The sequence below is a fragment of the Mustela erminea genome, chromosome 20 (assembly GCF_009829155.1).
Source record: "Mustela erminea isolate mMusErm1 chromosome 20, mMusErm1.Pri, whole genome shotgun sequence".
In the NCBI taxonomy this organism is placed as follows: domain Eukaryota; kingdom Metazoa; phylum Chordata; class Mammalia; order Carnivora; family Mustelidae; genus Mustela; species Mustela erminea.
The window spans coordinates 4,514,051-4,539,570 of record NC_045633.1 but is presented as its reverse complement, the minus strand read 5'-3'; the positions used below and the strand labels follow the sequence as shown (position 1 = coordinate 4,539,570).

At 53.5% G+C, this 25,520-nt stretch overlaps 1 protein-coding gene and 1 non-coding gene across 2 annotated transcripts; one reads left to right on the top strand and one right to left on the bottom strand.

The window, feature by feature from the left end:
* Positions 1 to 759: 759 nt before the first annotated feature.
* Positions 760 to 841, top strand: TRNAL-UAG. The gene has a single exon. It is a non-coding gene; the product is annotated as a tRNA-Leu (tRNA).
* Positions 842 to 4,385: 3,544 nt separating this feature from the next.
* SDR42E2 (short chain dehydrogenase/reductase family 42E, member 2) lies at positions 4,386 to 24,716 on the bottom strand. Its single transcript, XM_032327107.1, has 11 exons — positions 22,814 to 24,716; positions 22,261 to 22,356; positions 20,529 to 20,586; positions 19,737 to 19,855; positions 18,987 to 19,062; positions 15,156 to 15,238; positions 13,482 to 13,619; positions 12,871 to 12,936; positions 10,471 to 10,534; positions 8,814 to 8,887; positions 4,386 to 5,919 (listed from the first exon to the last, which is right to left on the bottom strand). The coding sequence occupies exons 1-11, from the start codon at positions 23,687 to 23,689 to the stop codon at positions 5,680 to 5,682; spliced, it is 1,890 nt and encodes a 629-aa protein (XP_032182998.1). The 5' UTR covers positions 23,690 to 24,716; the 3' UTR covers positions 4,386 to 5,679.
* Positions 24,717 to 25,520: the final 804 nt, after the last annotated feature.

The window sequence follows — 25,520 nt, the reverse complement described above, 5'->3', positions numbered from 1 at the left end:
CTATGGACTTATGTATCGCTCTGTATTTATTGCATTAAAAGCAGAAAACACTGAAACAGCTTGCACAGAAGAAGGGGAATCTTGGGTCTGGGGTCTCGGGAGGGTTTGGGGAGGGGAATCTTGGGGCCTGCGGCAGCTCAGACCAGTCACTTAGCCTCTCTGCACTTCAGTTTCTCCCTCCCCCCTAATAGGCAGACAAGAGATCCCTTTGAGGAAGCCCAACCGCCTAATTAATCCGCAAAAACCTTCGTTGACGTTGTTAACAACATTCACCTGGACGGTGATTCTTACCTCGCGGAGGCAAGGACCAAACCACGGGGGCACGCGGGGCGTGCAGAGCGGAACCGCAGGCCGGGGACCTAACCGGGATCTGCGCGGGGCAAGGCTCCCCGCACCGCCTCCGGCCCCAAAGGGAGGAAGCGACGGCGCGGCAGCGCCCCCACGTGGTCGTAGAGAGCAGACGACGTACCCGGCAAATCCAAGGCGCCCACACGTGGGAACTGCAGATTCATGTGTAACATTTGGGGACTCTTCTTTCCTTTTTAGGGCGGCGTTCCGACCGTAGATTTTGCTGCCGATCCAAAAAGGACTGTGGTTCCAAGGCACGGAAATGAGCCAGGGATCAAGACGCCTTTAATAACGCGCAGGAAACGCGAGGCTGGTATTGGGCATGCGCAAATCCAAGAGGGCGGGGCTATGGAGCGTGGGGCGCCACGTCATTAAACTAATATAGTTTCCACGGAAGCTTCCGTAACGGGCGGTAGCGTGGCCGAGTGGTCTAAGGCGCTGGATTTAGGCTCCAGTCATTTCGATGGCGTGGGTTCGAATCCCACCGCTGCCACACCCCGGATGGTCTCACTTTTCTTTTCCCAAACTATTTGTCAACCTCTCCCAATGCAAGTTCCTTTTTGCTCTTAAAAAAAAAAAAGCAAACGCAGCCCAGGCCCTCACCTGCCCTAGCCCAGTGCACAAACCTAGCGATATCGATACCTAAATAACAAAACCAGAAGTGTCTAAAGCATCTGAGATCATTTTAATAGTTTCCAGCAGGCTACCTACAACTTTTAATTATGACTTGGGTTAGGTCATAATTGGGAGAGATTCCTTCCCAATAGGGAAGGTTCCTTTCCAGCCCCCTCTGTGTCCTACGCGGAGCTCCAGCTGATCCCACAAATATCTGTTGGTAGAACGGGTGTCAAGCGACCCAATGGAAAGGTTGCGGCATCAGAGGGCCTGCCCCGCGTGGGGCTATCAACCTCGGAGTCCCAGCTTCATGGATCCATCTCATAGTTGGTCTTCAGGTTTGGCTCAGGGGCCTCTCATCTATTTATTTATTCAATAACTATGTATGAAAGGTCCCCTGTGTGCCAGAAACCAAGAGCATCCTGAGGCTACAGATCACACAAGGCAGGCAAGTCTACTCAACTGGGTTTGACAGCTGCGGTAAATTCAGATTACACCTGTGAGGAGTGTTCCAAAGTGCGTGCTAACCTGTCTCAGGGTCAACCGAGGAGGTGACATTTCGCTGGGACTCGAAATTGAGAGGTTAGGTATGTGAAGGTGGGAGAGGGGAGTCCCAGGAAGAGGAGACAGCAGGTGGCAGATCCTCGCGGCAGATGAGAGCTGGTGGAGTTTGAGATGCTTCGAAGACAATTCAGGGCAGCTGAGCAGGGAGCAGCGCAGATGGGCCAACGGCAAGAGATGAGGTTGACCCCTTACGCATGAAGGCCCCATTAATGCTTTGAACTTCATCCTGAGGGCAGTGGAAAACCACCAAAAGGTTTTAAATGGGAGGGTGGCATGTTCCAATTTGGGGTTCAGAAAGTTCCCTCTGGCAGCAGGAACAGGAGGGTCCATTCAAAGTCTACTGCAGCCGTCTTGGAGAAAGAAGAGTGACTTGTACCATGCTTGTGACCGTGGGTAGGACCGAAAGGGTGGGTCGGACAGATATTTTGGAAGTGATTTGACAGAACTCCCTGATGAGGATGTGAAGAACATGTCAAGAGTGATGACCAGGTTTGGGACTTGAGCCCCTGGCTGGTGGCGCTGGTGGTGCCTTTCCTGTCCCTAGGAGGCAACACAGGATGAAGAGGAGTTCGTGGAGAAGACGATTTCAATTTGATTCACACTGAGTTTGAGATGTGGGACATGGGCTTGAGTAGGAGGTTGGGCACAGAACTGTGGAGGTCCAGAGAACATTCTGGACAAATGATACAGATTTGGGAGGTGGTGGAGACTGAGGCCATGGGAATGGATGGACTTGCTCAGGAAGAGCGCAGAGGGGGAGTGGAGGGGCCAAGACAGAGTCCTGAGGAACGGAGGGCAGTGGGAGAAAGGGGACTGAGGAAGCATGGCCAGAGACAGGTGGAAAACAGGTGTGCTGTCCATATAGACCAAGACAAGTATTGCAAAGAGGGGGTAGAGGGAATGTTGAACACTAAGAGGTTTGGCAAGATGAAGACTGAAAAATATGCATTGGACTTATGATTTACAGACAAGGTCAATGACGACCCTGATTAAAGTCATTTTGAGGGATGCCTGGGTGGCTCATGTCGGTAAGCGTCAGACTCTCCGTTTTGGCTCAGGTCATGATCTCAGGATTGTTGGTTCAGAGACAGGAAATGGGGAATCAAGGGAGAATATTTTTAAGATGAAAGAGACTATGAGGATATTTTTTTTTTTTTAAAGATTTTTTATTTATTTATTTATTTGACAGAGAGAGATCACAAGTAGGCAGAGAGGCAGGCAGAGAGAGAGGAGGAAGCAGGCTCCCTGCTGAGCAGAGAGCCCGATGTGGGACTCGATCCCAAGACCCTGAGATCATGACCTGAGCCGAAGGCAGCGGCTTAACCCACTGAGCCACCCAGGCGCCCGAGGATATTTTTAAAATTTATTTGTTAGTGATCTCTGCACTCAACATGGGGCTTAAACTCACAGCCCTGAGATCAAGGGTTGCACATTCCTTCCACTGAGCCAGCCAGGCACGCTGAGATTGGAGGACATTTTAGACACCCAGCCTTGGGTTTACAACAGGAATTAGCTTCAGCACCCACAGTGGGAAACTTATGAATTCACCCTGATGATCCATTCGGATTGGAAAACCACAACAGCAACTCTGTTTTCTGCATTCATGTTGCTTCTACTCAGTATTTCCAAGTAAACCAGGACCTCCTTCTCTCGGCACCTGAGGTACAGAGGACTCAGAGGAACCTGAGTTACCTGGACAGCCTCTAAAATCCTCATGGGGACTCAGTTGTCCGTTGGGTGGAGGGACCGCCTCCTTTCCCACTGGGTCAAGACACACGAAAGGAGCGAAGCTTTCTCAGCAGAGTGACCCACAACCGCCCCCAGGCCCCGACCATAGATATCCTGAGCCTCTGGAGCCTGGGAAAGAAAGGACTTAGAGAAAGCCAGAAAACAAAGAAATTGATCTTCCTTTTGTTTTTCCGGTGGTAGCTGTGTTTTGGCAGAAGACAAAAGGTATAGAAGATTATTTGAACAGGGAAAGCCTGTGCTCCCAGCCCTGAGAACAGATTTCTCAGGATTGATAGAGAGGAAGGTCAGAAAGAGGACGGTGAGTTTCGAGGCATGTGCATTACCGAGAAGAAAGGGAGCCCAAGGGCTGCCGGCCCTAACGGTAGATGCCAGAGCTTGAAGGAAGCCCTGACAAGGGGGGGGCGGGCAGAAGAACAGACATCACTGTGTGTGGTGTTTCATGAGCCTTGGCCAGCTCCCCCATAGGACTCCAGCTGCAGAGGAGGAACCCCCACCTCGTCCAATTCAAAGTTAGATATAACCCCAAGTTCCTCATCTACACAATGGGAACAATAAACCCAACTGTAGGGATGGCCAGAAGAACTAAATAAAAGCAGATAGATGGCATTAAAACTTCAAGCATTAAAACTCTCAAGCATTAAACGGACATAAAGGATTATTACTGAGCTTTAAAAAAATCGCAGGCATGTGTTCGGTTCAGTCGAGCAAAGAGGAGCATATGGTTCTTAGCTGCTTCCCAAACTTTCTTAACTGTTCTGCAGAGAGGGATACACTGGGGATGGTCACATTGGCTCTAACACATTCCCTCCCCTCCACCACAGGTGTTCTTTGGCTTGTGATGGTTTTCTTCTCTGCCGTAATGTGCAGGTGCCCATTATGATACATACATAGATATATTTATACACAGATATCCTGGTACTCATAATTAATATCAAGGCAATGGGGAGGGGTGTTTCTGTGGAGAGCAAGGCTTGATGAAATTTTGTGGGTTAAAACATTAAAGATTATGGTGATCACCACTGCCCCCTTATTAATAGAAGATTATGAAATATGAATATGTAGTATGAAATGTGTAATATGAAATTACAAAATAGGACAAAATTAAGTTCTAACTCTTCCCATTATAATTATATTGGTACTTTTCCAAAAGGTCCAGTCCTTTAAAAAGCTATTTTTTAGAGATATAATTTACACATAATATTAATTTCACATGTACAACACAATGTTGTGAAATGACCAAGTTTGGTTAACAGCCATCAAGACATAGTTACAATTTTTTCTTGTAAAGAAGATCTATTCTCCTAGCAAGTTTCACAGACATAATACAGTATTATTAACGATACTCACCTTTACATCACCGCGACTTATTTATTTTATAACTGGAAGTTTATACCTTTTGACCACCTTTAAAAATTTTGTTTTGGTTTAGATCCTGGCTGGTACAGAAGCCTGTGCTTAATAAGCTAAGTCAGCCCCAGGCTAGTAAGCCGGAAATCCAAAAGGGCTATGGGCTAGGCAGAAGTCTGGGTCTCAGGGGTCCCTCCAACCCTGACTATCAACACAGAAGGAGATAATGCACGACTGAGTGAACCCAAAACATTAAGGTAGCAGCAGATCAAAAGCAACTCTCCTGGAATGAGTCTCTTCAAGACGATCTCAGGACAAGCACAGAGGAGCCTGAACGGCGAGGAGGGTCCGGTGACCCTAGACAGGCAGCATTAGACTGGGAAAACTGCAAAGGCTAGCCAGGCCTGCACTTGGCCGCTGCAGACGACTCTGGCCAGGCCCCAGGAACTCACCTTAGGAGGCGTGCCCGGAGAGGGGCGGGGGAGTCGGAGAGGAGGAGGGCGGGGCTGTTGCCGAATTACAACGAGGACAGTGGAGGGACAAGATCCAGAGGGCGGGGCAGGGCCAGTCCGAAAGAGAAACGAAGCGGAGGGCGCAATCATACCGGTAGGGCCAGAAAGAGGGCGAAACCAGAGCAGGGGAGAATTCGGGGCAGGGAAGGGTGGGCGAAGGCCCGGAAGACGGATGAGGCTGTGCGGCGACCTGCTCAGTAACCCCGCCAGGCCCAGACCCAGAAGGTGGGGCCAGGCGGACCCAGAGGCGGTGCAGAGGCGTGTCCAAGAGCGGACATCAGGACAGGGGCGGGGTCAAGGTGCAGGGGGCGGGACCAAGCGCGGAGGGCGGGGATGTGGGCGGGGCAAGGACATGAGGGCGAGTCCAGAGGCGGAGCAGAGGCGTGCCCAAGGCGGAGTCAAGACCCAGGGGGCGGATCCAAGACTAGAGGGTGGGGATGTGGGCGGGGAAATGGGCGGAGAAAATCCGGAGGCGGGGCCGGGGCGGGTCCAAGCCCGGAGGATGGAGCGGAGGCAGTAGCCGACTCCCGCCAAGGGACGAAGATCAGACGAAGGACCGCTGACGGCCTAGCAGGTGCAGCGCCAGGGCGAGCAGCCCGAGCAGCAGCAGCAGCCCGAGCAGCAGCCGTAGGAGCGTCCGCGCCGTACAGCCGCAGGGCCGCTGGCTCGTGGACCGCACATACTGTTCCACGACGTCCGTGAAGCGGAATTTGTCTGGCGCGTAGCCAAGCTGGGCGCGGGCCTTGGCGATCTGGAAGGTGTGCGTCACGGCCACGCTGCGCACCTGCGGGGAGAGGCGGGGCGGCCGAGGGGCGAGGCTATGCGGGTGGGACGCGCTCTCCACCTTGTTTTACCGAAAAGGAAGAGAGGGCCGAGGTTTCCCTTTGGTCGCACAGCAGTTTCAAAGAACCCGTGGGCTGGATCTTACTCCTGCGGTGCTCGGGAAGGTTTCCTTTGTCCCTCCCATCTGCATTTTCCTCGAGGGCGCCGCCTCCAGGAGGCCTTTTCTGCAACTCCCCCAGCCTAACTGAACTTCTCAGTCCCCCAAAAGGGAAGGCCCCACCCCCGCAGTGTCCCTTCCCCAGCCTAGCGAGGCGCTGGGACTCAGCAGGCACTTGCACATTCTTGGGTATGCTCTAGGAGAAGATGACCGCCCTCTCTGTGGCCTGGGTGCTGCTCTCCTAAAAAACCACCCCAGGCAACGCTCTAGGCTTCTCTGGCCACAGTCCTAGGGCGCAGCCTTCTTTCTCCCATCCTGGTTAAGCTTCCCTAAAAGAGGAATTCAATTATACATAAACGATTACTCTCCAGGGTCTGGGCTGCCATTTCTTCCCCTCTGCTGGGGCCCAGGCTTCAGGGGCAGTACTGATAGCTATCTATAACTGAATAGGCACTGTGCTTGGCCTTATCTTATTTAATCCCCTGAGGTGGTACTACCACCATTTCCTCTTTACATTTTTTTTTCTCTTTACATATTTGAAAATTAAAAACAGAGAGGTTAATTGACTTGCCCAGACTCACACAGGTAACTCAGATTTCAGCCCATACTCTTCCCTGCTATGCTTGGACTGGGAGGATGCCCTCCCGCCTCATTTCTTCCTCTCTTGTTCCTCAGCTGGACCCTGGGAAGGGGTCAGAGAGAGCAGCTCAATTCTCCCATGACACAGAAACAGCCCCTGGCCAAGCTGCTAGTCTTGGACAATTGTAGAGGAGAGGGCAATCTTGTCCCTTTTTGCCCCAAGCAGTAAGTTCAGGACCTTGGGGGATACAGCTGGGAGCTAGATCAGCAGGGTCCTGGACACAATGCCCTCAGGCTTAGATGTCACCTTCCTTTGGGAAGTCTTAACTTACTCAGAACTGGCTGAGGTGCCCCTTCTGTGTGCTCTGAAGTTCCTCATGGTTTCCTCCAATACAGCCCTTATCGCAGTTGCCCGATTGACAAGCTTTCCTCCCCTTTGGACTGTGAGCTCCTTGAGGTAAGGGCTATGTTTTGCCTTCGCTGCTCAGCACAATGCCTGGCACACTGTGGGCGCTCAAAAAATGTTCAACGGATCAGATTCTGCAACTGGAGGGCTGGTTAGTACACCACAGATTGACCAGCAGAGGGCGCCAGAGCCACAGTGCCCAGAAACCTCCTTCGCTAAAGAGGGATCCCTTACCCCTTGGTTGTACAGGGAAACCTGTTGAGTGAAACCAGAGGGAGGGGAGCTAAGTCCCACCCAACCATAATTCAGTAGCACTTCGGCAGCTAAATCTATATGATTTTGACTCCTGAGTCATTTCACAAGTTGATGGTTAAGCTTGAAAGCATTTAGGTCTGGTATGGGTTCAAAAGTCAGCTCTGCTACTTAAACAAATACTCATGGGCAGGTCAGCCCTGTGTGTCTCATTTCCTCTGGAAATGGAGATAACTACATAATCTACAATGCAGTAGTGAAAATTAAATGAGATAAGGCACAATGCCTGGCGTATCCATCACTCAGTAGATGGCTGCTATGGTCACCCTCTTTTCCTCTGCTAGTCTGGATGGCCCAAAGGAGAAACCACATGGAAGTCAGACGGCTCTGAGCTTGAGTATGAAGCCAATGCCAGAACCGTGTGACCCTGGACAAGTCACTAACTCCTTCAGTGCTCAGTTTTTCATAAAACACGATCATAATCTCTTACCTTTCCTAATTTAGCAGGACATCAGAGAGAATCAGATGAGAACGTGAACTCAAAGGATTTTGCAAGTAATGCCAAACACTATTTACAATGTACATTAAAACACCCTCTTTAAGGGGTGCCTGGGTGATTCAGTCTGTTAAGGTTCCACTCTTGACTTTGGCTCAGGTCATGACCTTAGGTCATGGTCTCAGGGGTCATGATCCCAGGGTCATGAGGTCGAGCCCGGAGCAGGGCTCCGCACTGAGAGCTGAGTCTGAGAGTTTCTCTCCCTTTCCATCTGCCCCTCCCCCCACTTGCACATGCTCTCTCTAGATAAATAAATAAAATCTCTTTAAAAAAGTCCTTGAGGCACCTGGGTGGCTCAGTGGGTTAAAGCCTTTGCCTTCAGCTCAGGTCATGATCCCAGGGTCCTGGGATCGAGCCCCGCATCGGGCTCTCTGCTCAGCGGGAAGCCTGCTTCTCCCTCTCTCTCTGCCTGCCTCTCTGCCTCCTTGTGATCTCTGTCAAATAAATAAATAAAATCTCGGTTTCAATCACTTAAAAAATAGATTAATTAATTAAATAAAATTTTTAAAAATCCTCTTTTAGGGAAGCCTGGGTGGCTCAGTCAGTCAAGCATCTGCCTTTGTCTCAGGTCATGTTCCCAGGGCCTAGGATCAACTCCCGCATTTGGCTCCCTGCTCAGCGGGGAGTCTGCTTCTCCCTCTAACACTCCCCCAACATCTGCTCGCTCTCTCTCAAATAAATACATAAAATCTTAGAAAAAAAAAAAAAAAAGAATGAAGTGACAGGAATGAGGGACCGGAGCGCGCCACATCTCAGACCTGGAGAGCACTCAGCCTCAGCAAAAGCGCAGAGGTTGGGATGATTCCACAGAAGCTGGTGCTAGATTTGGGTCCACCTGGAAGGTTCTGAGACCTCAGACAGCCATCCAGTTATGGCGTCAAAGGGGCGAGGGGTGGGGCCGGTGGGGGTGTGGACCAGGAGCTCCCCCAGCAGCGGCCCCCTTACCTCGCTCCGGGTAAGCAGCGGCGGGACGCTACAGATGGGCCTCAGGGCCAGGTGCAAATACTCCATCGCTGCAGCTGTGCGGGGGGAGAGAGAGGCCAATGACCAGGGCGCCTCCCTCTCTGGAAGCTCCCAGAAGGCCCTCAGGGGCAAAGCAGTTGGGGGCATTATTTGCTTTGCTCCGGGCCGTTGAGGGGTTATCTCATCACTTTGCCAAATTCTCCTGTCCTTGGATTCCTTTAAATCGGCAGCTCTCAGCACATGTCGGGGTGCCTTGTTTGGCTGTGAAACGTGTCTCGAGTAAGTTGTCATTAACATTAGAGGACTGACATTTGAAAATAAATCAGAGCAGATTCAGTTAGCTCAGATCATGCCTCTTCCTCTCACTTCTATTGCGGTGCGGTCTCTTGCAGAGAGAGAAGTCGGAGCAGTGGTTCTCCATCATGGGAACCACGGGCCACTTAAAAAAAATGCTCACCCCCGCCTTCCTCTTGGTGATGCTGATATAGCTGGTCTTGAGCTGAGGCATTTTGATATTTTATAAGCTCCCCAGTGACTCAGATGTACAGCCAAAGCTACGAACTCGGGGGCGACAGCTCGCTGGGAAGTGGAAATGCATATTTCCATTTACATCCTGTAAAACTACCAGAACCCCTGGCTGAACTGGGGGTCAAAGAGCATCCATCACTGTGACAACGCTGGGCATGGCACCCCGCATGCGGGGCCTGGTGGGCAAAAATGTCAGCAGATCCCTGCCTTAAATGGCAAGCATCCCAGTGCATTTAAAATACAACTGATGGGGCGCCTGGGTGGCTCAGTGGGTTAAAGCCTCTGCCTTCAGCTCAAGTCATGATCCTGGGATCGAGCCCCGAACAGGGAGCCTGTTTCCCCCCGCCTCTCTCTCTCTCTCTGCCTACCTCTCTGCCTACTTATGATCTGTGTCAAATGAATAAATAAAAATATTTAAAAAAATAAAATACAACTGATCTATCGCTAAGGTCTTCCAGGAACGCAGTTGCTTGTGATTTGAGGGTCACTGTCTCCTTGGGCTGACAACTCCATGCCTGACTCTGCATTTCGGCTGGAAGGAGGCGGTGACGGGGCGGTCGGGGGGTCGGGGGAGAGTAGAGACTGACCTGAAGAGTGAGGAAGCAGCTCCCCTCACCCCCAAAGGCAGCCTTGACTTTGGGTTGACCTTGGGGTACAAGGTGGCCCCAGGGGACTGGCTGATGCCTCCCGCCACAGGCCCCAGGGCCAGGTGTGGACTCAGCCAAGCACAGGTGTGAATTCTGCCTGTCCCACTTTCTCACTGTGGCCCAATCACACCCACCCTGCAGGGAAGACAGGGTTTATACCCAGCCAGGACGAGGGGGAGGAGGCTGCCGGGCCAGGGCAGGGGCAGCTCGGAAGACCCCGAGAGTGATGGTCTCCTGAGATCCTGTGTCCTCAGTGCCTCACAGCTCCGCCTAAACTGTTGTTGGCATATATCATGATACCACCACTTTGGAAAATAGTTTGAAAATTTTTTTAAATGCAAAATATGTTGCAGTTACACAAATAGCCATTTTACAACGCCTACTCCTGGCCTGGGCCTGAAATGAGGCGGTGCCCATGCACCCGGCACACGGAGGAATTTTACTACACACACTCCTCTCCTTACCTGCGAGGTAAACCCAGGAGGTAGGCACCTGGATCCAGGGCTCGCTGTATCCCAGCTTCTCAAACTGCAAGGAAACATGGCCGAGATGACAACAGGTCTTCCGTGGGCCAGTGTGAAAATGTCACATGTTCCCTTTACCCTGGGGCGAGCGGAAGTAACGTCTGACGTCTTGCCTGCTCACCCAAGGGGGAAAACACCCTGCGGCCAGCCCCAACCCCGTGCCAGTCTTGAATGGAAAACTTTGATCTAGAAAAGTCAAGTAGGGCTTGAATGCATGGGTCGGTTGTTTTTGTTTTTGTTTTGTTTTGAAAGATTATATTTATGTGACAGACAGAGATCACAAGTAGGCAGAGAGGTAGGCAGAGAGAGAGAGGAGGAAGCAGGCTCCCTGCTGAGCAGAGAGCCCGATGTGGGACTCGATCCCAGGACTCCGGGATCATGACCTGAGCGAAGGCAGAGGCTTTAACCCACTGAGTCACCCAGGCACCCCTGTTTTCGTCTTTCTCACATAGCACATCGCCTCCCCAATGCCCACCCCCTCCACTCCAGCAACCCTCAGTTTGTTTCCCGAGATTAAGAGTCTCTTACGGTTCGTCTCCCTCTCTGCTTTCGTCTTGTTTCATTTTTCCCTCCTTTCCCCTACGATCCTCTGTCTTGTTTCTCAAATTCCTTTTATCAGTGACATCATATGAAATTGTCTTTCTCTCATTGACTTATTTCACTTAGCATAATACCCTCTAGTTCCATCCACATCATTGCAAATGGCAAGAGTTTGGATTTTTTGATGGCTGCATAGTATTCCATTGTAGATATATACCACATCTTCCTTATCCATTCGTCTGCTGAGGACATCTGGGCTCTTTCCCTAGCTTGGTTACTGTGGACATTGCTGCTATAAACATTGGGGTGCACGTGCCCCTTTGGACCACTACATTTGTAATTTTGGGTAAATACGCACAGGTCAGGAGCACCTGAGTGGTTCAGTCATTAAGCGGCTGCCTTCAGCTCAGGTCATGATCCCCAGGTCCTGGGATCGAGCCCCACATCGGGCTCCCTGCTCAGCAGGAAGCCTGCTTCTCCCTCTCCCACTTGCCCTGCTTGTGTTCCCAGTCTTGCTGTGTCTCTGTCATATAAATAAATAAAGTCTTTAAAAAATATACGCATAGGTCAGTTTTTAATCTGGGATCATTCACATCATTTAGTGACTACTGACGTCTGCCTACAGCCAGAGGCACTTATCCAGGGAAGCCACTATGGAAATCAGTCTAATGGTTTCTCAAGTGGTTTAACAAAAGAACAGTCTGGCAGCTCCTCCAAAGGTTCAGCAGAGAGCTACCACCAGGCCCAGCAATCCCACTCTTGGGTGCACACCCAAGGGAAATGAATACGTACATACACAAAATACATATACATTAACATAACAGCAGCATTAGTCATAGTAGCCCCAAAGTAGAAAAACCCCAATTTCTATCAACTGATGAAAGGATTAACAAGATGTGGTATATCCCTAGAAGGGAATGTTTTCTGGCAACGGAACAGAATGAATACTGATACAATGCAGGCTACACATGGACGGACTTGGAGAGCACAATGCCAAAGAACAGAAGCCCAATACATTGTATCACATGGTTCCATTTATAGGACTTGTCCAAAGAGGCAAGTCTACAGAAACCGAGAGTCCGCTAGGGGTTGTGTGGGGGTAGGGGCAAGGGATGGGGTAAAGGCATAATTTGGGGGGGGGGTGTCCTTTTTTGGAGGGTGAGGAACTGTTCTAAAATTGATTATGGTGATGCTTGTACAACTCTGAATATATTAAAAACCATAGAATTATGTGCTTTAAATAGGTGAATCATACAGTATGTGAATAATATCTCACCAAAGCTCATTGATCTCATTATGCCTGAATGTCTCGAGGACAGATCCTCCAGCCCGGGGCTGCTGGTCAACCCTTTCCAGGAAGCGCTGGCCCCAAGAAGGGGTCTGTAGGGTGCTGGATGAGGAGGCCAGGGTTCTCTGACGGCCCACAGCATAGGAAGCCCCAGGGCCAGCACCTCCCTCTGTGGCTCAGTCTACCTTCTACTTACCCCTTGTGGAGCTCCGTTGGACAGTATGGGGGTCACACAAGCAAACGTGCACAGGGCAAGTCCCCATAAATCAGGAATCAGGCTGGGAGGGACTCTGGCAAATCAGGGGAGTACAAGGTCCCCTAAAGGGGCAGCTACACCCAGCTCAGGCCAGTTCCAGTGTTGCCCAGTGGACACTATCAGCCAGAGCTGGTTTTTAATGTGAAAGCTTCTGATTTTCGGGACAGAGGAAAGGACGCCATGCCAAGGAGAGAAGATGTGCAGAATGCCTGACTTCTCACTCGGGGCGGGGGCGGGCGGATGTCGGGGCACCTACCAGTGGGGCCATCCACTCAAAGAGGTTGACGCTCTCCCCATCGTTGACGTAGTATGCCTGGCCGCTCTGAGGGGACACACAGGGAGGGGAACAGTCAGGCACCTGCCCCCCAGCCTGACGCCACCCTTCCAGATGGCTCAGCAGCTGCCCCGATCTCCCCAATTCCCCTGAGCAGCCACTGAGAAGTCATGGCCCTTTCCCAGCCCCAGGGACAGACCGGGGCACTTCCCTTTGAATTCGGGGGTGGTCACCCTGACTAGGTGTGTGACCTCCATAGAGTCACTCTTAACTTCTCTGTACCTCAGTTCCTTCATCTGAGAAATGGGAAGAAAGCAACAAGATGTCCCTCTTGGGCTGTTGGGAAGATTACATGGGATAGCGTATATAAGATTCTTAGCATTTGGTGACCATGACTTCAGGACCAACACCTGTGTCACAGGGTCACTGCAAGGGGCTCTCTGTAAAGACCCTCTCACCCCAAGCTTCCCTGAGCCTACGGTCCTATGGACCATCTTGAGTTGGGGAGAAATGGGTGTGAGCCAGGAGTCCCCTGGGGGGCATGGGGTGCCCTGCCCGCAGCCGACTGGGTGGGGGAGGGGAAGGAGACTCACAGCCACGTAGCCCTTGGCCGCCGTGAGGGCCTCGGCTGCCAGCACGTGGGCCTGCACCAGATTGCGCACGTGCACCCAGTTCATCCGCGTCCTGCGGTCCCCGAACCGGAACATGAATAGCCTCTTCTTGATGTGGCTCTGGAGGGAGTGACACACACAGACTCAGGCCTGGAGTGGCTTTGAGGACTATTTATATGATGATAACTCCCAAATTTCCAGCTCCAGGCAGAACCCTCTGGCCCAAACCCATGTCCTGACATCGCCACGTGGTGGTCACTTGTCCGTGTCCTGGAGCGAGTGCCTGACCTTCCAGCTCCTGCTCGAGTCCACCCCCGCCCCCGCCCCCACCTCACTGGACAGCGCTCGCGGCTTGGGCTGAAACCCTGGAGCCTCCATCGGTCTTCCCTTCTCTGCACCCCTCGTCCAACCCATCTGCAAATCTCACTGGCTCCGCGATTTCACTCTGACCAGAACCCGCCTGCTTCCCACCGCCCGGGCTGCTGCCCCCTCCTCTCCCTGGAGACCGAAACAGCCTCCGAACCTGTCCTCACTTCCACCCACGGTCCCCACGCTTGCTCTCCACACAGCCAGGGGGATCTTCCCGAATCTTCAATCCCGTATCTCCCCACTCAGAACCTTCTGCTCGCCCACCCTGCCAAAAGAAGTCTTGACAACATCCGGAGAGGCCCTTCTGATCTGGCCCAGCTACCTCTGTCTGCTACGACCTCCCCTGCCCACTGAGCTCCAGCCATGCAGGAAGCCCTCAGGGTGTGCGCCAGGCTCCCGTCTCAGGGCTTTGCACTGGCTGTTCCCTCCGCCTGGAAGGCTCTCCCTCCTACCTGGCGTGATGCACCTGCCGCCTGCCCAAGGAGGTTCCCCGGCTGCCCAGGCGCCCAGCGCCCATACCCTGCCCGCCCTTTCCGATTTCTTTCCATCGCACCTCCCACCTTCAAACACTCCTCAGCGTTTATCATGTTTACTCCCCATCTCCTGTGAGAACAGAAGCCCCTCCAGGGCAGGGATGGTCTGTTTTGCTCACTGATCTGTGCGGCAGAGCCCAGAGCAACGACCTTTCTCATTCCCGGGTTTGTACCCAAGCTGCCTACTTGTCTGAACTACATTTCCTCTCCCACCGCATTTCCTTGGTTCACTCTCTCTTCCCTTTCCCCACAGCACAGGCACCATCCTGGACCTCCCGTCGGCTCGCTCTGCTGTGCTCCTGTATTCTCGTTCTTTCCTCCGCACAGGCCCGGCCGCACTGGCTCCCTGACTGTGGCGTCTGTCTCCCTGACCAGGCTGGGAGTGATCGGAGGAAAAGGCCCACAGTCCCTCGTAGCTGTACGGCCGGCACCTGACTCTGGAGGGAGGCCTTCTAGAGGAAGACCTTGTGCTGACAGCATGGGCTGAGCTCTCAGGCCCCCGGGGAGCCCACAGGCTCCCTCTGCCTCTCCGGGATCGTAGCTCTGGGACTCCCCGACCTATGCCTAACCCAGGCAGGTGCACACGGAGACCTTTGTTCCTGGTGGGTCCGGAGGGGTAGGGACATCTCCCAGAACTAAGTCCCAGGCTCGTGATGTTGCTCCACAGAGAGACTGCGGGCTGGAAGGGCCCCGATCCATTCCCACAGCGGCCAGGCTCGTCCTGAGCCTCAGGCCCAGGGCCAGGCTGACATACCGCCACTCGGGGCAGGTGCCTCTGCTCTTCGGGCCCATAGATCCCTGGGGGCCGGAGCACACACGTCCGCAGAATGCCTCCTCCTAGGATACAGGGAGGGGAGGTCAGGGGCCTGGGGAGGGGTGGTTCAGCAGGGAGACACAGAAATGCTGTCCAGACCTCCTGGTCCTTGCCTGTTTAGCAGGGAACACAGGCCCTTGGGGCTTCCTTATTTAATTAATTATTCTCAGTCATCTGTTAGTCATTTAACAAACAACATTCAGAGGATGCCCAACCTCTACCCCTAGCACTGGTCCTGGGAATCCAAGAATAACCAAGACGAGAATCCAAGGATAACCAGGAAATGGTCCCTGCCCTCACGATGCTCACAGGCCAGTAACAGAGGTAAGACCTGGGTGTGCGTATGTACACGGCCCACGAGAGTTCACCCAGCACTCGACAGACGTCATCTCATTTACTCCCTTCAGTCAACTGTGCCCATTTTACAGTGTACTCCGTCTTCCCTTGGGGGCCCCTCTCTCTCTGCACAAGGTCTTAGGGGGCTGTCAGTCTGGATGCACTAGAAGTGTCACCGTCCCCTGAGGTGGTGGCCATGGGACCCAAGCTGGGCCAAGGACGTATTCACACCCAAGAATGTGACTCAGCATCACCGACACCGGGGTCTGAAATCCTACGAGTGGGTTCATCCTGAAGAGACTGGTCGCCACCTCCTGCTGCCCAGTTCCTGGGGCTGCCCCGACCCTATCCTTTCCGAGCCCTGGTGGTCATTTTTTCTGGAAGTATATTTCCCCAAAACGATCCCACATCCTTCTACTACAAGTTCCTTTTCCCAGCAACTCAGCCAGGGCCAGTGTCATTGGTCAGAAACAAACACCCTGACTGCCTCCCCGCCAACATCCCCACTTTACAATGAGGCCAATATAGTGGGTTGAGGGGCGGCCCCCGAATAAGATAGGTCCATGCCCCGGAACCTGCGGATATGACTGTATTTGGACACACGTGTCTTTGCAGATATAATGAAGGATCTCAAAATGAGATCATTTTGGATTATCCGGTGAGCCCCAAATCCAACATCTTTGTAAGAGACTCACAGAGAAGACACATGTGGACCCTAAGAATGCGGGGGGCCACTGCTGAGGCCAGTGCTGCTGAGACCAGCAGAGTCTCCCCTAGAGCCTTTGGAGGGAGAGCAGCCCAGCTTGACCTCAGACACCTGGCTGTGAATGGAGAACCACGAGAGAAGACATTTCAGTTTTAAGCCACCACGTTTGCCGTCAATTGTCCTATTTGCCCTGAGCTGAGATCGGCAATCCTGGGGCTCCGCGTCAGAGACCGGGGCCCTCCACGCTGAGTTAGAGGCAGAATCTCAGGGACCTGCTTGTGTTTGCAGGGACTGGAAATCATCCAGGGTGACCATGGCTGGACTCCTGGAAGGTAGGTATCAGGTGAGCTTTTCAGTAAACAGTCTGCGGCTAATTTTAAACTCTGGGTCCCCTGGGCATGACGGGGGGAGGTCTGGTTGCAGCGGACACTGGCCGGCGGGGCGCTGGGCAGCGACCTCAAGGAGGGGCGGAGCCCAGGGTATCCGTGACTCCTGAGCACGGAAAGCTGGGGATGCACATATAAATAATTCTTGGCCAAAGGATTAAGTGTCTGGTTTGCAGGCTGCTGGTCCGGCCAGGGAAGGCCCCAGGCAGAGAACAGAATTCAACCACATAGCGCCAAACCCCTGGGAAAACCCAGCTGGATGAGTGTTTGTACTGGGGTCAGGGGTCAAGGCCTGACAGGTCCAGGGTGCCAGGGCAGGATGGGGAAGATTTTAGGGAAAAGAACCCATGCTCGATGGCTTCCTGAGCTGTGGCAACAGTGAAGCAGGATGGTTCAGCTCTAGGCTCTGGTGTTAGATTAGACCCTTCTGGTATGGGGGGGAGCAGGGGGGGGGGTTCAAATCCCACCTCTGCCACCTAACAGCTCCAGGACCTTCGGGACGTCTGTTCACCCCGCAGCCCCAGCCTCCCCTTTATAAATCCACAGATCATCATTGCAAACATCCGCCGCTCTTCAAATCTACCTGGCTCCTGAGTTTTTATACTTTAGATAGTAAGAAAAACCACGTTTCCTGATTCTTTTTCATTTCTGGGTTTTGGAAAGTGAATAGTGATAATCTGGACAGCAAGGAATTTTTCTGGATCAGTCTGGCTCCTGAGTTGGGAAAGCAGGGGACCCCTAAGGTTCTTAGTTCACGCAGAGGATGTGAAGCGTTACTGAGAACTCTGCACATAAAATGAGCATGTATATATACACATGCTTAGCGAAATAAGTCAGTCGGAGAAAGACAACTATCATATGATCTCCCTGATAGGAGGAAGTGGAGATGCAACATGGGTTAAGGGGGTAGGAGAAGAATGAATGAAACAAGATGGGATTGGGAGGGAGACAAACCATAAGTGACTCTTAATCTCACAAAACAAACTGAGGGTTGCTGGGGGGGAGGGGGGTGGGGTTATGGACATTGGGAAGGGTATGTGCTACGGTGAGTGCTGTGAAGTGTGTAAACCTGGTGATTCATAGACCTGTACCCCTGGGGATAAAAATATATGTTTATAAAAAATAAAAAAATAAAAAAATTTAAAAAAATGAGCATGGAGGGGCACCTGGGTGGCTCAGTGGGTTAAGCCTCTGCCTTCGGCTCAGGTCATGATCTCAGGGTCCTCGGATTGAGCCCCGCATCGGGCTCTCTGCTCAGCAGGGAGCCTGCTTCCTCCTCTCTCTCTGCCTGCCTCTCTGCCTGTGATCTCTGTCTGTCAAATAAATAAATAAAATCTTTAAAAAAAAAAAATGAGCATGTAAAACAGGGCCACGAAGTGCTCGGCAAATGCAAACTGTCCATATTCCTTTTTTTTTTTTTCCTTTTTAAACAGTGCCTGTTATTATTTTATTCTCATACGAGCTCTTCCAGGTGGATTCTATTATCAACCCCATTTTGTTACAGATGAGGAGCCTGAGGAGTGGAAAAAAAGTATATTGCCCAAGATCACATCATAAAGGTAGGAGGTGGTGGGGCCTGGTTTTGAACTCACCTCGGCCTGAGCCAGGGTGTGGGAACAGCCACTGTGTCATACTGACACCTCTCTGTGTTCTTTTTTTGCCTTTAAGATTTTTTAAAGCATGCCAAGGATGGGGGGACAGAGAGAAAATATTTTTTAAAGATTTTTAACATTTTTTAAAGCGTGCCATGGGGGCGGGGCAGAGAGAGAGAGAGAATCCTGACGCAGACTCCGCACTGAGCGGGGAGCCCAACGCAGGGCTCAGGCCCAGGACCCTGAGATCGGGACCTGAGCCAAAGTCAAGAGTCCGCTGCTTAACTGCCTGAGCCGCCCAGAGGCCCACCTATCCCCCTTCTAGCACTGCTTCTCTGTGACCACAGGAGGGCGCCGCAGCGGTATCATCCAGTAATTTATTGACCTTGGAGCCTTAGAGCCCTCGCTTGCATGGGCCTTCCGCGGTGCTCTGCCTCATCCCATATTCAGGATTCTGCACTCTGTTAACCTACAGAACATACTTAAACTGGATCCTCTCCTACGCGGCAGAATAAAGACCCACTTCTATTTGGCCTCTTCCCTCGCTCAAGACGGTGAGTAACATGAGGGCAGAGACTGGACCGGACTTTCTCAGGACTGTAACCAGTTGGGGGTTGGACACACGGCAGGTGCTCAGCATCTGTGGAGTGATGAGTGGCGAAGGTGCTGGGAGCTGTCCTTTCCAAGAAAAGTGAGCCTCAGAGACACAGAAGCTAAAAGCCAGACTCCCCCCATGCACTCTGGTACTCACCTGGGAGAGGTGTTCCGTTGGCCATGAGGGTCAACTGGTCGGCGATGGCTTTGGTTCGCGAGTAGTGGTCCATGTGCTGCCGGAGGACAGGGACAAGAGAGCCACCGGGCAGGGTTCGGCGCCCCTGCTGGCACCGGGCCGGCCCCTCTGCTTCAGACCACACAGGGGTGGGATTCTGGGGACTCCCCCTGGGAAATGGCCAAGTCCTGAGCCCCAGTGCCATTCCTTTCCCCCGGGGTAGGAGCCACAGGAGCAGCGTGTGGAGCAGTAACAACAAGCAGGGTCCCTCCACTCGGGGAGGCTCCTGCCGGCCCCCAGGGCCTGCTCTGGGATGCGGGCGGATGCTGCACGTGGCCTGAACAGACTTCCGTGTAGTTCTTTAGCGCTCGTGGCTTTCCCCATAACATCCCACTTCCTGCTCACCGCACCCCGCTGGGGCAGAGTGGTCAGGCCCAGGTAAAGAAACAGAGGCTCAGAGGAAAGTGACTTGGGCAGAGTCCCACAGGTCGAATGTGGCTGGGCTGGCTGAAGGCCAGGTCTGTGTGATTTCAAAACCCTTGCTGCTGGCGTGACCCGCGGAAACAGGAGATGGGTTGTGCTACTCAGTTTTGGGGACCCCTTCTTCCTGGGACTCACCCTGAGTTGTGAGGTTGACCCCTGTTTTCCACCCATCCCGACCCTGTGGCCTGGTGGTGGTGGGGGGTGTCCCAGGCCCTGCGGCCCCGCCCACCTCTCCTGGAAGCTAGGTACCTTCTCCAGCGGGAAATATGGCACAGAGTCCTCATCACCCTGTTCTATGGGCTTCCCGCCGAAAACGACGTTGACGGTGCTGGTGTAGATGAGCCTTGGGACCCGCCGACGGACACAAACTGCAATGACAGGGCACAGGGCAACACACACACACACACACACACACACACACACACACACACACAAAGCCCATGTGAGTGGGAGTTTTCTGAGGAGCTGGAACCCCGTCTTGGACACACATCCTGGCCCTGGGGTCCGCCCAGAATCCAGAGGCGCTCAGGAGGGAAGGGGTGTGGGTCACGTCCCTGCTCTGTGGGGCCCCAGGGGCCAGGCTGGCTCACTCCTTCTCTGGGTGGCCGTAGCCCCTGGCTACCTTTCTGGGGACAAGTCCGAAGAAAGTCTCACTCGAAGGGGACACACCAAAAAAAAGACACTCTAGAATCAGAGAGAAAAACAGGACAAGGCAAGACATGTCCAGAGGCCGCAGGTTTGGGTCTTGTATTTTGGGGCTTCATTGACTTTTCTAATCCCAAATCCCTGAAACGCAAACCCTGTGCTGCTTGTGTCCCCAGACATGCTGTGGCCATGCTGACCCACCCCACATGGAGGCCTGGGCAGGTCCACAGTACAGTGAAGATGTGCTGCCCACAGGCCCTCCGCTGGCGTGGGCAAGGGGAGGGGAGGAGGGTCCCCCCTCTGTCCCCCAGCCCTGTCCCCAGAGCTGGGCCTGTGGCAGGAAAGGGGACAGAGCAGGAAACACACAGCAGGTCACACGGAGCTCTGAGTGCCTACCACTGATCACCAGTTTGGTGCCTCCAACATTTATAGACTCAATCTGCTCTTTTTGCAGCTAAAAGACAAGAGGGAGGTAGGAGAGTCGTGGTGCCGCTCAGGCCTGGTCGTGGAAGGCGGTAAGGCTGGGCTTCGGGTGGGGCCCGGCGGGGATGCAGACTGTCCGGTCTGGGCTCAGGAGCAAGGGTCTGAGAGGCCCGCAGGCAGTGCAGGAGCCCTGGGCCCACCATCCGCCCCCCTCCCCGGGGAGGCCAGCACACAGCTTCATCTCCCACCTGGCCCTCCGCTCCCCAGCCTGCAAAGAAAGGGCAGACCCCCTTGGGCGGTCAGTAGGACTGAATACACCCACAGGAGGACCTGGGACCCTGGGACGGTGTGTGACACAGAAAAGGGACCCAAAATGTGTGGGGTCATTTCCTCACTCTGGAAGTCTGGATTTCCTTGGCTGTTGGACAGGGGTGACACTGTCCCTGCTCTAGCGAGGTCGGGGTGCGGAGTGAAAATAAAAACACCCTGTCTACACAGAGAAAGCTGCTTGTGTTCCCCGGGATAGGGCGAAGCCTTTATACCTCCCTTAATTCTCACAATGATCAGGAGGTGGGTTCTGTCTCAATTTTTAGACTATGAGTTTTTTTATTTAATAAGTAATAGAATCACAAAGTTAAAAATAGTTCAAATGGGGGCATCTGGGTGGCTCTGTCGGTTAGGGGGCTGACTCTTGGTTTCAGCTCAGGTCATGATCTCAGGGTGCTGGGGTGGGGCCCGGGGTTGGGCTCTGTGCCTCGCACATAATTTGCTTGAGATTCTCTCTCTCTCTCTCTCTGCTCCTCTCCCTCTGCCCTCATTCTCTCTCAATAAATAACCAACTAAAAAAATTAAATTAAATAAATAGAATATTTTTTTAAAAAACCCTCAAACAGTGAAAAAGGTGTACAGATAAAAGGAAATTTCCTTCCCACTCCTGATTCCCAGCCTGCCCCCAACCCCCTAGCAAAGGCAACCACTGTCACAGTCCGGGTATTTCTAGAGAAATCTATACTTACGAATATCAGCACACACATACAAATGAGTGTGTAAATATTTATCCTAGTTTCTTCCTTTTATTAAAAATACAAACAGGAGGGTACCAAACACTGTTTTTGTGCCATGGAAATTATTCTGTTATCAGCACATTCTGATAGAACTTCAGTGTGTGGATACCTTAGAATTTATTTAAATAGTCCTTAACGGACTGGCATTTCCGTTCCATCCTGTGTTTTGTTATTATGAACAAAGCGGCCAGTGTAGGCGTAGTGTGATTTCGGAGCCTGAGGGTATCTCTGTATGTTCTGACAGGCCCCCTCACACTGAGGAGGTTCTGACGTGAAAGCCAGTACCGACCAGGACACAGAGGCTCAGAGAGGTTAGGTTAACTGGCCCTAGTTCCCACAGCTGGAAAGTGACAGAACTAGCATTTGGCCCCATGGCTGCAAAATGTGGGCAGGGTTTCGTGTAAGTCCTTCCTGGATCAGGTGTCTCCCATCCAAGTACTAACCAGGCTCCACCCTGCTTAGCTTCCGGGATCGGCGGAGATCGGGTGCGCTCAGGGTGGTTTGGCCGTAGACTTTTCTGGTTTAGGTGAAGGGTGATAACGAACATGCGGCATGGTGGCAGATGGGGTCAGGGGGCATGTATGTGGGAAGAACCAGGATCTGAAGCCTGATCTGTCTAACTCCAGCTGCTGTATGCTCACCTTCTCAGCACCGGACATTCCATAGGACGCCACGTGGAAGACACAGTCCACCCCTTCGAAGGCACGGTACAGGGCTTCTTCATCGCGGACATCCGCCTGAAACAGAGCAGGAAGACACGGGGACCGGAGGTTTGGGTCCAAGGCAGAGCTACCAACTGTGCATCTTGCCAGGTCCCAGCCCTGGTCCCCTGACCCCACCCTGGCCAAGCTCCTGTAGGAGAGGCTGTGGGGGCAGGAGGTACTAGATGATTCTACAGAGTGTCACTGGCTTCAGCGTCACAGGCCCCATGTATCAAGCTAAGTCGCAGGGGCTGTGCTGGCTGTTTTAAGCGCGCTGTCTCACTGACTCCCCATCGACCTTCGTGAAGCCTTCCTTCCCTGGATGAGGACACAGAAGCTCCGAGATGTGGAGCCTTGTGGCCATGGTCGCCCGGCTTCAAGAGTCCCACTCCAAGAGCCTGTGCTTTTCACTGGCCGCACATCAGACGCTGTCCCCACACCTCCACCATGAGCTGGGCCCCCCACCCGTTCCCCGAGATGCTCATCACTGCACCTGGATGAACTCGGTCCCCGGAGACAGCTCCCACTGCGGTCTGCGGAGGTCGAGCAGTAGGACAGAACTGCCACTCTTGGCCAGGCTGGAACCCAGACTAAAGCCCAGGTAGCCTCCTCCTCCGGTCACCAGAACCTTCTGCCGAGGGGCCTGCATGTGTGTGGCCTGAGTCTTTAGCTGCGGGGCTGATGTGGTGGCTGTCTCTGGCTCACTGGGTTTGGGCCCAGTTCCAGACCCCCTTCTGGGCCGAGGCTCTACCCCTGGTCCAGGTAATGGTGCAGCTCCTGCCCTAGGTACCGGCCCAGGGACTGACCCAGCTCCTGCCCCATGCCCCAGACCCGGCCCAGGTACTGATGTAGTACCAGGCCCTGGCCCAGGTCTGGACCCAGCACCAAGCTCTGGTCCAGTTTCCAGAACCACACCACGTCCTGGCCCATGTCCGGACCCAGCACCAAGCCCTGGTCCAGGTTCTAGAGTCACACCAGGCCCTGGTCCAGTTTTCAGAACCACACCAGGCCCTGGCCCGTGTCTGGACCCAGCACCAAGCCCCGGTCCAGGTTCTGGAGACACACCAGGCCCTGACCCAGTTTCCAGAACCACACCAGGCCCTGGCCCATGTCCAGACACAGCACCAAGCCCTGGTGCAGGTTCTAGAGTCACACCAGGCCTCGGCCCAGGTCCTGACATAGCACCAGGCCCCAGAACAGTAGCAGGCTCTGCTCTAGATCCTGAAGCAGTACCTGGCCCGGGCCCAGGCCCTGACTCCGACCCTAGGCCTGAGACTCCTCCCCAGGCCTGGCAGACAGGGCAGCCCTTCTCACCCTGGCCTGCAGCTCTGCAGGCCTCCGGGGAGGAGGCTGCTGGGTTGGCCTTCATCCTCTCCTGAGCCGTGCAGACTGAGGGATCTGTCCACCTGCAGAGAAAAACAAAAGAAAGGATATTCTTGAGTTGTCTAAAGTCATGTGGAGTAGCAGGCTAAGGGGAACTCCTGGTGGGGCTCAGAGACACTCTGACTTTCCAGGGAAACTGCCCCTTTCAGAATTTTGAGAACTTTCAAGGTGCTGCTGCCTCCCTTAGAAAGAGTCAGAGACAAAGGCAGTCAGGCCTTGGGCTTTACAGCTGGGGAAACTGAGGTCCAAAGTCGCAGTGCATGGCTGAAGTTTACACCAAGCATTCCTGATTTCTCTACCAGTTCCCTCAAATCCCAGTTCCTGTGTAGCACCAGAGGAAGACAGATCCAATCAGGCCCAGGGGAACCTCACCAGACTGGGGGGTGACTGCTTTGTGACTGGGAAGATGGGGACGGAGGGCTTCCTGGAGAAAGAGGGGGAAGGCAGAGGAGGGAGAGAAGGAGAAATATAGAGGGAAGAGATGAGGAGGAGGAATCCACATGGGATCCCAAAGGGCTCTGTGCTCAGAAACCGGCGCGCCATTCCGAGTGTCGCGCGGCCTCTCCCCCGAAAGCTGCTGCCCCGGATTCTCCCGGGCCCGCCCACTGTGCAGGGGGCTGGCACTACAGGTCTGTCCAAGCCCTCTGCTGGCTTCAGGGTCAGGTGTGTGAATCCTGAGGTCCGGCACCAAGGGTCCTGCTGTCCTCACTCCTGACTCCGAATGAGCCGGGCTGGCAGTCACTGTCACCACCACCGTCTCACCCCCACCCCAAGCACACCCCCACTCCACCTGAGGACAGGGTGGGCACCAGGGGCCAGATAATCATCACTGCCAGCAACCATGGCAGCAACGGTGTCTGGTGGGCCAGCCATTGGCCAGGCCCTGTGGATAGAGACAGGTGTCTCTGGCCTGCATGATGCCGACTGGGTGTAGAAAAGAACCGAGTGACTGAGTGATAAGCCCCATCGTTGTTGCTGGTGGTGTCGTGGGGCTGGGACCCTGACAGCTATAGGGACTCTTATCTTTTAGTCTTCATTGTCACTGCCCTGCTCTTCAAAGTTGCAGGGGAGGGACCCGGTCCCACCCTGCACGAACGCTGACGAACGCTGGCAACTTACGGGTTTAACAGTGGGGAGACACACCAGTATTTGGCTGACACCAGCCCCTGGACTGACTTCTGATGAGTGCAGCTGGGACCCATGTATCTGGAGATGTCCATATTCAGTTTTTTTAGCCCATAATTTGCTACCCACTTGAGAACAAAGGAAAGAACTATTATCTTGGGTAATAGAGGCTTAAATGAATGATGGTCTGATTCATCTACTAAAACCCTGTGTTTGAAATCTGTCTCGTGCTTAAAATATGAGGTTCTTAGGTCCTCACCGGGCATCCGTGGCTTGTGCCCTTAGGCAAAAGCCTTAAAACCTCACTGCACCTCTATGTCCACAGCTGTAAAATGGACCCAAACAATCCTGGCTGCTCCCTCCGCCTCACGGGGTGGTCACGAAAGACCAGAAGCCAGAGCCCTTGGCGAGCCACCGGAAAGTCTGCTCCAGGAGGGCCTCGTTCACTGCCGCACCTGGAGCAGTGCCGGCGCCCCGCAGGTCGAAGCCGCTGCTGACTGCTAAAAGCTCTTCTGCACCTGGGACCACCGGGCTGACCCCAGCCGCGACGGCACTGTATTCTCCTGGTAGTCCTGGGCACTGGAGGCTACTGTTCCCATCACCCAGAGCTGGAAACTGGGGCTCAGAGAACATTCACGAACTTTGATGGCATCTCAATAAACGGGTCGGCCTGGATCCAGGTCACTGGGGGA